At 31.3% G+C, this 13,315-nt stretch overlaps 1 protein-coding gene across 3 annotated transcripts in view; it reads left to right on the plus strand.

The window, feature by feature from the left end:
* The first annotated feature begins 315 nt into the window (after positions 1 to 315).
* Positions 316 to 13,315, plus strand: part of LOC132559720 (3-oxoacyl-[acyl-carrier-protein] reductase FabG-like) — a 38,684-nt gene continuing 25,684 nt past the window's right edge. For all 3 annotated transcript variants that reach the window (XR_009554630.1, XM_060224345.1, XM_060224346.1), the window contains exons 1-3: positions 316 to 394; positions 968 to 1,107; positions 3,395 to 3,487. Coding sequence is in view for 2 of the 3 variants with exons in the window: in XM_060224345.1 (XP_060080328.1) it covers positions 358 to 394; positions 968 to 1,107; positions 3,395 to 3,487 (270 nt within the window). In the remaining variant the exon portion in view is untranslated. The remainder of the gene's footprint in view (positions 395 to 967; positions 1,108 to 3,394; positions 3,488 to 13,315) is intronic.

Below are 13,315 nucleotides of genomic sequence, written 5' to 3' on the forward strand. Positions count from 1 at the left end.
GAAGGTTACATCTGGATGCAGGCTGTTACAGTTGACACTGTGATGTGTGTTGTTACTATGTTCATATACGTTTGATTGAATACTGATGTCTTATCTGTACATTTATAGTTTACCAAATAATCATTTTTCTTTCTATGTGATTATGATTGTGCATAATTAAAAAAAAAAGGACCAGACATGAATACTGTGTAAATTTATCGGTTATACAATGCCAACACTATATGATATGCAGATAACGACTTGGACATCGTGGGGTTTGGTTATCTACCTCTCTCGACAGGACTTATCTGCCGGGGTGTGATATTGAAGCAACACCGAGTAGCGTGACCGACCTTGTTCTTGCCCTGTCTACAAGCGATGTCAGCTCTAACAGACAAGGTTGTGATCATCACAGGTTCGTCTGTAACACTCTTCCTCTATTTCATTAACTGGTTGATACATAGAACCCTTATACACGTGTCATTACATTGTAGAATTCTTTATTGGTGTCTATATATAACATTCATAACATTCCAATCTTGTTATATTTAAACATAAGGAGTGTCCGATTAAAACGGAACGAAGTATAACGTACAATGTATATTTATGTATGAATTCGTAACATTTATCAAATATGTCGCTCTAATCAAACCCGGTGTACTTACATACCGGACTACGAGTGCAGTTATTAACATATCACTCCATAATGCTTTATCTATATAATTAATTACATTGTTAAGTTTTGATTTTTCTGGTTGAACGATAGAATTAGCTTATATTGCATATATATATATATATATAAGTATGTAGTACACAAAACATATTGATAACAAAGAGTGATTAAAAACTAGCACACTGAACACATACTAAGTGTTGTAGTGATTTTATCGGTACAATAAGTGTATCTGCAGGAATATATTTGCATGGTCTTTACACTCTCTATATGTGTAAGTCAATTCCATGGAGAAATGAATGCTTGATTAACCAGGTGCCAGTTCCGGTATCGGCGCTAGCACATGTGTACATTTGTCTCAATACAATCCGAAGTTGGTACTGGCCTCGCGCAATGTGACAAACTTAACCAAGGTTTCCCAAGAATGTCAAGCCAAAGGACTCTCATCGGACAGGGCAAGTAAATATGTGTGATTGTTCCTTCAAAAATTAATATAAAATAAGATAAAAAGACATCAGTTGTCATGATTTTATTCCCCCATCCGAGATTCCGAGGGGACTATGCTTTTGTGTTGTGCTAGTCCGTCCTTCCGCAAACTTATACGAACCCTATCGTCTACACACCTATTTAACTTTGAATAGTTGACCTACATTTTTACGTTTGACCAACAAAAAAGGAATCGTTTGTTCGGGCCCTATCTCCTTCTCTTCTCATCATGGGAACGTTATACTTAGGGTATAGGCTCTCCATATCATTGTACATGATACCAGTTAACAGTAATCATTCATCAGATTTATTCTTAACAGAAACACTAACGATATTCCTCATTCATATCCGCAATAGTTCCTCCACGATGAAAGATAGTCCGTAGTTTCACATCCGGTTGTTGTAGACTGTCATTCGCCGAATCGTCTTATTACTAATATTTTAAAAGTATAGTTAGTATGTTATGTGTGGGAAGTAAAGTGTTTCATTCCCAGTTTGTGAAATGAAAATTTTGTACAATTTTCGAGATAACTGGTGGCAGACACTGATGCTGCACTTTTATTCCCAGAGGTTTGTTGTAACTTGCATGCCACGTTTTAATTCATGACCATGACGTTGTTCTTAAATTATCGGATATATGATAATTACAGCATTGATTCAATTATGGGGATATTGCCCCATTTTGACATTTTTTTCGGTCACTTTGGATTTTTTTGGACATTGGATTAGACTCTTGGTATCACTAACGAGTCCTAGAAGGACTAGACAACTGTATGATGTAGCATCACTGATGATTCCTAGAAGGACGAAACAGTTGTATGATGTAGCATCACTAACGAGTCCTAGAAGGACTAGACAACTGTATGATGTAGCATCACTGACGAGTCCGAGAAGGATGAAACAGCTGTACAATGTAACATCACTGAAGAGTCCTTGAAGGACGAAACAGCTGTATGATGCAGTTTTATTCATTGTTGTTGGATATACTGTGTCTAACTCTAAATTTGTACTAAAAAGTGTTTGTGTTGACAAATCCCCCTTCAAAAAAGTACTTCTAAAGTTCTGTAAACATACCTTAGGTATTGGCTGAATAGCAGTTAACTTTGCATGCCGTGGAGAACTAGGTTCCCAATAGATAGTTGCAATTATCATTTGAGAATTACAAATAAAAACATCAAGTAAAAACCCTCTTGTTGTAGAGACACTAGCTTCAAACAAGGATACAATAATGGTATCTACAGCGAGTACACATTTGTAAGCAATGCGCAACAGATTTTAAATGTGCAGGATTTAAAATTGGAATTGGAATAAAGAAATTACAACGGTAACCTTAAACATACTGGAATAAGATAGACAAGGCATTCAAACGTGGTAGGAATTTTCTGCTTCATCGACGTTACCGCCATGAATCGCAAGACCATTAAAAAGGAATCAATTTCACGTCCCCAAAAGGAGAAAAGGATTAACAACCAAACCATCAGTGATATTTTTTCATTAATATTCATCTGTTGATACCCAGTGGTGCAAGTTATTATTTTTCGGGGTGCCATATTTTTTTTAATAAAGTCGTTATTATAGTACCAGGTTCTTTGATATTGAATCAGCAGTGACATATAGGCATGTAGACATATAGAAATAGAGACATATAGACATGTAGAAATATAGACATATAAACATATAGATATGTAGACATATAAATATATAGATATGTAGACATATATACATGAAGGCATGTAGACATGCAGACATATAGACATGTAGGCATGTAAACATGTAGACATGTAGACATATAGACATGTAGACATATATATGTGTAGAGATATATATGTAGACATATAGACATGTAGATATATAGATACGTAGATTTGTAGACATATAGATATGTAGACATATCGACATGTAGACATATAGGCATTTAGACATGTAGACATATAGACATATAGACAGATAGATATATAGACATGTAGACAATGTAGACATATAGACATGTAGATAACAACGATAATAAATACTTTTGAAATGAGCCAGATCTATATGGCGGATATCGCTGATAAATCATACGATGTTAACCCTTCCAGAACACTTGGTTTTAATATCCTAATACTTTTCAGATGAATCACCTTGCCAATCTAAATCAGTGTTTGAATTAAGATTCTGATTACTTACTTGCAAATTCAGATGCAACCCTTGTATTATGAATATCATATTTGATTTCTATTGCAAAATGGAACACAATCATCTCGGATTTCTTTGCAGATTTTAGTTATTCAGTGTGATGTAGACAAGGAGAATGACCTCGAAAACCTTGTCGATATAACCATATCCAAGTTTGGACAAATCGATGTACTGGTAAGTAGGATTATTTGTTTAATTTGTTATAATAACTATACACTACACACACTCTTGCTACAATGAGCTTTACTGTATTTGTTACATTATGGAAAACACTACAGTTACAATATACCACAGTACAGTTACAATATACCACACTACAATTACAATATACCACACTACAATTACAATATACCACACAACAGTTACAATATACCACACTACAGTTACAATATACCACACTACAATTACAATATACAACACTACATGTACAATATACCACACAACAGTTACAATATACCACACAACAGTTACAATATACCACAGTACAGTTACAATATACCACACTACAATTACAATATACCACACAACAGTTACAATATACCACAGTACAGTTACAATATACCACAGTACAGTTACAATATACCACACAACAGTTACAATATACCACAGTACAGTTACAATATACCACACTACAGTTACAATATACCACAGTACAGTTACAATATACCAATATACCACACTACAATATACCACACTACAGTTACAATATACCACACTACAATATACCACACTACAATTACAATATACCACACAACAGTTACAATATACCACAGTACAGTTACAATATACCACACTACAGTTACAATATACCCCACTACAGTTACAATATACCACACAACAGTTACAATATACCACACAACAGTTACAATATACCACAGTACAGTTACAATATACCACACTACAATTACAATATACCACACAACAGTTACAATATACCACAGTACAGTTACAATATACCACAGTACAGTTACAATATACCACACAACAGTTACAATATACCACAGTACAGTTACAATATACCACACTACAGTTACAATATACCACAGTACAGTTACAATATACCAATATACCACACTACAATATACCACACTACAGTTACAATATACCACACTACAATATACCACACTACAATTACAATATACCACACTACAAATACAATATACTACACTACAATTACAATATACCACACTACAGTTACTATATTCCACACTACAATATACCACACTACCGTTACAATATACTACACTACAGTTACAATATACCACACTACAGTTACAATATACCACACTACAGTTACTATATTCCACACTACAATATACCACACTACAGTTACAATATGTTACCCTACAGTTACAATATACAACATCACAGTTACAATATACCACACTACAGTTACAATATACTACACTACAGTTACAATATACCACACTACAGTTACAATATACAACATCACAGTTACAATATACCACACTACAGTTACAATATACTACACTACAGTTACAATATACCACACTACAATTACAATATACTACACTACAGTTACAATATACTACACTACAATTACAATATACCACACTACAGTTACAATATACTACACTACAGTTACAATATACCACACTACAGTTACAATATACTACACCACAGTTACAATATACCACACTACAGTTACAATATACCACATGACAGTTACAATATACAACACTACAATATACCGCACTACAATATACCACACTACAATATACCACACTACAGTTACAATATACAACATCACAGTTACAATATACCACACTACAGTTACAATATACTACACTACAGTTACAATATACCACACTATAGTTACAATATACTACACTACAGTTACAATATACCACACTATAGTTACAATATACTACACTACAGTTACAATATACTACACTACAGTTACAATATACCACACTACAGTTACAATATACCACACTACAGTTACAATATACCACACTACAGTTACAATATACTACACCACAGTTACAATATACTACACTACAGTTACAATATATCACACTACAATTACAATATACCACACTACAATATACTACATGACAGTTACAATATACCACACTACAATATACCGCACTACAATTACGATATACCACACTACAGTTACAATATATCACACTACAGTTACAATATACCACACTACAATATACCACATGACAGTTACAATATACCACACTACAATATACCACACTACAGTTACAATATACCGCACTACAATTACAATATACCACACTACAGTTACAATATACCACACTACAATATACCACACTACAGTTACAATATACCGCACTACAATTACAATATATCACACTACAGTTACAATATACCACACTACAATATACCACATGACAGTTACAATATACCACACTACAATATACCACACTACAGTTACAATATACCGCACTACAATTACAATATACCACAATACAGTTACAATATACCGCACTACAATTACAATATACCACACTACAATATACTACACTACATTTACAATATACCGCACTACAATTACGATATACCACACTACAATATACCACACTACAGTTACAATATACCGCACTACAATTACAATATACCACGCTACAATATACCACACTACAGTTACAATATACCGCACTACAATTACAATATACCACACTACAATATACTACACTACAGTTACAATATACCACACTACAGTTACAATATACCACACTACAATATACCACACTACAATTACAATATACCACACGGCAATCACAATATACTACACCACAGTTACAATATACTACACTACAGTTACTATATTCCACACTACAATATACCACACTACAGTTACAATATACTACACCACAGTTACAATATACTACACTACAATTACAATATACCACACTACAGTTACAATATACTACACTACAATTAAAGAATACAACACTACAGTTACAATATATGTTACAATATATTTCACTACAGTTACAATATACCACACTACAATTACAATATACCACACTACAATTACAATATACCACACTACAATTACAATATACCACACTACAATTACAATATACCACACTACAATTACAATATACCACACTACAGTTACAATATACCACACTACAGTTACAATATATCACACTACAGTTACTATATATCACACTACAGTTACAATATATCACACTACAGTTACAATATATCACACTACAGTTACAATATACAACACTACAGTTACAAGATACCACACTACAATTACAATATACCACACTACAGTTACAATATACAACACTACAGTTACAAGATACCACACTACAATTACAATATACCACACTAAAATTGCAATATACCACACTACAATTACAATATATCACACTACAGTTACTATATATCACACTACAGTTACAATATATCACACTACAGTTACAATATATCACACTACAGTTACAATATACAACACTACAGTTACAAGATACCACACTACAATTACAATATACCACACTAAAATTGCAATATACCACACTACAATTACAATATACTACACTACAGTTACAATATACCACACTACAATTACAATATACTACACTACAAATACCATATACCACATTACAGTTACAATATACCACACTACAGTTACAATATACCACACTACAGTTACAATATACTATACTACAGTTACAATATACCACACTACAATTACAATCAACCACACTACCGTTACAATATACCACACTACAGTTACAATATACTACACTATAGTTACAATATACCACACTACAGTTACAATATACTACACTACAATTACAATATACGTTACAATATACCACACTACAGTTGCAATATACTACACTACAGTTACAATATTCTACACTACAGTTACAATATACCACACTACAGTTACAATATACAACATCACAGTTACAATATACCACACTACAGTTACAATATACTACACTACCGTTACAATATACCACACTACAGTTACAATATACAATACTACAGTTACAATATACCACACTACAGTAACAATATACTACACTACAGTTACAATATACCACAATACAGTTACAATATACGTTACAATATACCACAACACAATTACAATATACCACACTACAGTTACAATATACTACACTACAATTACAATATACGTTAAAATATACCACACCACAGTTACAACATACTACACTACAGTTACAATATACCACAATACAGTTACAATATACGTTACAATATACCACAATACATTTACAATACACCACACTACAGTTACAATGTACCACACTACCGTTACAATATACCAAACTAAAGTTACAATATACCACACTACATTTACAATATACTACACTACAGTTACAATATACCACACTACAGTAACAATATACGTTACAATATACCACACTACAATATACCACACTACAATTACAATATAGCACACTAAAGTTACAATATCCTACACTACAATTACAATATACCACACTACAGTTACTATATTCCATACTACAATATACCACACTACAGTTACAATATACTACACTACAATAACAATATACTACACTACAGTTACAATATACAACAATACAGTTACAATATACCACACTACAGTTACAATATACTACACTACAATTACAATATAAGTTACAATATACCACACTACAGTTACAATATATTACACTACAATTACAATATACTACACTACAGTTACAATATACCACACTACAATATACCACACTACAATTACAATATACCGCACTACAGTTACAATATACCACACTACAGTTACAATATACTACACTACAATTACAATATACGTTACAATATACCACACCACAGTTACAACATACTACACTACAGTTACAATATACCATAATACAGTTACAATAAACGTTACAATATACCACAATACATTTACAATACACCACACTACAGTACAATGTATTACACTACAATTACAATATACTACACTACAATTACAATATACCACACTACCGTTACAATATACCAAACTACAGTTACAATAAACCACACTACAGTTACAATATACCACACTACAGTTACAATATACCACACTACAGTTACAATGTTCCACACTACAATTACATTATACTACACTACGTTACATTATACTACACTACAGTTACAATATACCACAATACAGTTACAATATACGTTACAATATATTACACTACAGGTACAATATACCACACTACAATTACAATATACCACACTACAATTACAGTATACCACACTACAGGTACAATATACCACACTACAATTACAATATACCACACTACAATTACAATATACTACACTACAGTTACAATATACCTCACTACATTTACAATATATTTTACAATATACCACAATACAGGTACAATATACCACGCTACAGTTACAATATACCACACTATAGTTAAAATGTTCCACACTATTATTACATTATACTACACTACAGTTACAATATACTACACTACAGTTAAAATATACCACAATACAGTTACAATATACGTTACAATATATTTCACTACAGTTACAATATACCACACTACAGTTACAATATACCACACTACAATTACAATATACCACACTGCAATTATAATATACCACACTACAGTTAAAATATACTACACTACAGTTACAATATACTACACTACAGTTACAATATACCTCACTACATTTACAATATACCACACTACAGTTACAATATACCAGACTACAATATACCACACTACAATTACAATATACCACACTACAGTTACAATATACCACACTACAGTTACAATATACCACACTACAATTACAATATACAACACTACAGTTACAATATACCACACTACAATTACAATATACAACACTACAGTTACAATATACCCCACTACAGTTACAATATACCACACAACAGTTACAATATACTACAATACAGTTACAATATACCACACTACAGTTACAATATACTACACTACAGTTACAATATACCACACTACAGTTACAATATACTACACTACAATTACAATATACGTTACAATATACCACACCACAGTTACAACAGACTACACTACAGTTACAATATACCACAATACAGTTACAATATACGTTACAATATACCACAATACATTTACAATACACTACACTACAGTTACAATGTATTACACTACAATTATAATATACTACACTACAGTTACAATATACCACACTACAGTTACAATATACCACAATACAGTTAAAATATACCACACTATAGTTACAATATACCACACTACAGTTACAATGTTCCACACTACAATTACATTATACTACACTACGTTACAATATACTACACTGCAGTTACAATATACCACAATTCAGTTACAATATATTACACTACAGTTACAATATACCACAATACAGTTACAATATACGTTACAATATATTTCACTACAGTTACAATATACTACACTACAATTGCAATATACGTTAAAATATACCACACCACAGTTACAACATACTACACTACAGTTACAATATACTACAATACAGTTACAATATACTTTACAATATACCACAATATATTTAAAATACACCACACTACAGTTACGATATACCATACTACCGTTACAATATACCAAACTACAGTTACAATATACCACACTACAATTGCAATATACCACACTACAGTTACAATATACTACACTACAGTTACAATATACCACACTACAGTAACAATATACGTTACAATATACCACACTACAATATACCACACTACAATTACAATATAGCACACTACAGTTACAATATTCCATACTACAATATACCACACTACAGTTACAATATACTACACTACAATTACAATATACCACACTACAGTTACTATATTCCATACTACAATATACCACACTACAGTTACAATATACTACACTACAATAACAATATACTACACTACAGTTACAATATACAACAATACAGTTACAATATACCACACTAAAGTTACAATATACTACACTACAATTACAATATCAGTTACAATATACCACACTACAGTTACAATGTTCCACACTACAATTACATTATACTACACTACGTTACATTATACTACACTACAGTTACAATATACCACAATACAGTTACAATATATTACACTACAGGTACTATATACCACACTACAATTACAACATACCACACTACAATTACAATATACTACACTACAGTTACAATATACTACACTACAGTTACAATATACCTCACTACATTTACAATATATTTTACAATATACCACAATACAGGTACAATATACCACGCTACAGTTACAATATACCACACTATAGTTACAATGTTCCACACTACTATTACATTATACTACACTACAGTTACAATATACTACACTACAGTTACAATATACCACAATACAGTTACAATATACGTTACAATATATTTCACTACAGTTACAATATACCACACTACAGTTACAATATACCACACTACAATTACAATATACCACACTGCAATTATAATATACCACACTACAGTTAAAATATACTACACTACAGTTACAATATACTACACTACAGTTACAATATACCTCACTACATTTACAATATACCACACTACAGTTACAATATACCAGACTACAATATACCACACTACAATTACAATATACCACACTACAGTTACAATATACTACAGTTACAATATACTACACAGTTACAATATACCACACTACAATTATAATATACCACACTACAGTTACAATATACCACACTACAGTTACAATATACCACACTACAGTTACAATATACTACACTACAATTACAATATACGTTACAATATACCACACCACAGTTACAACAGACTACACTACAGTTACAATATACCACAATACAGTTACAATATACGTTACAATATACCACAATACATTTACAATACACTACACTACAGTTACAATGTATTACACTACAATTATAATATACTACACTACAGTTACAATATACCACACTACAGTTACAATATACCACAATACAGTTAAAATATACCACACTATAGTTACAATATACCACACTACAGTTTCAATGTTCCACACTACAATTACATTATACTACACTACGTTACAATATACTACACTGCAGTTACAATATACCACAATTCAGTTACAATATATTGCACTACAGTTACAATATACCACAATACAGTTACAATATACGTTACAATATATTTCACTACAGTTACAATATACCACACTACAATTACAATATACCACACTACAATTACAGTATATCACACTACAATTACAATATACCACACTACACTTACAATATACTATACTACAGTTACAATATGTTACACTACAGTTACAATATACAACATCACAGTTACAATTTAACACACTACAATTACAATATACTACACTACAGTTACAATATACCACACTACCTTTACAATATACCACACTAGAATTGCAATATACCACACTACAATTACAATATACCACACTACAGTTACAATATACCACACTACAATATACCACACTAGAGTTACAATAAACAATACTACAGTTACAATACAACACACTACAATTACAATATACCACACTACAGTTACAATATATTACACTACAGTTACAATATACCACACTACAATTACAATATACTACACTACAAATACCATATACCACACTACAGTTACAATATACTACACTACAATTGCAATATACGTTAAAATATACCACACCACAGTTACAACATACTACACTACAGTTACAATATACTACAATACAGTTACAATATACGTTACAATATACGTTACAATATACCACAATATATTTAAAATACACCACACTACAGTTACAATATACCATACTACCGTTACAATATACCAAACTACAGTTACAATATACCACACTACAATTACAATATACCACACTACAGTTACAATATACTACACTACAGTTACAATATACCACACTACAGTAACAATATACGTTACAATATACCACACTACAATATACCACACTACAATTACAATATAGCACACTACAGTTACAATATACTACACTACAATAACAATATACTACACTACAGTTACAATATACCACAATACAGTTACTATATTCCATACTACAATATACCACACTATAGTTACAATATACTACACTACAATAACAATATACTACACTACAGTTACAATATACAACAATACAGTTACAATATACCACACTACAGTTACAATATACCACACTACAATTACAATATACGTTACAATATACCACACTACAGTTACAATATATTACACTACAATTACAATATACTACACTACAGTTACAATATACCACACTACAATATACCACACTACAATTACAATATACCGCACTACAGTTACAATATACCACACTACAGTTACAATATACTACACTACAATTACAATATACGTTACAATATACCACACCACAGTTACAATATACCACACTACCGATACAATATACCAAACTACAGTTACAATATACCTCACTATAGTTACAATATACAATACTACAGTTACAATATACCACACTACAGTAACAATATACTACACTACAGTTACAATATACACAAATACAGTTACAATATACGTTACATTTTACCACAATACATTTACAATATACCACACTAAAGTTACAATATACTACACTACAGTTACAATATACCACACTACAATTACAATATACCACACTAAAATTGTAATATACCACACTACAATTACAATATACCACACTACAGTTACAATATACCACACTACAATATACCACACTAGAGTTACAATAAACAATACTACAGTTACAATACAACACACTACAATTACAATATACCACACTACAGTTACAATATACAATACTACAGTTACAATATACCACACTACAGTAACAATATACTACACTACAGTTACAATATACTACACTACAATTACAATATACGTTACAATATACCACACTACAGTTACAATATAATACACTACAATTACAGTATACCACTCTACAGTTACAATATACTA

Source organism: Ylistrum balloti, unplaced genomic scaffold (genome assembly GCF_031769215.1).
Source record: "Ylistrum balloti isolate Yb309-2 unplaced genomic scaffold, AGI_CSIRO_Ybal_v1 Utg370958, whole genome shotgun sequence".
NCBI classification, from domain to species: Eukaryota; Metazoa; Mollusca; class Bivalvia; order Pectinida; family Pectinidae; genus Ylistrum; species Ylistrum balloti.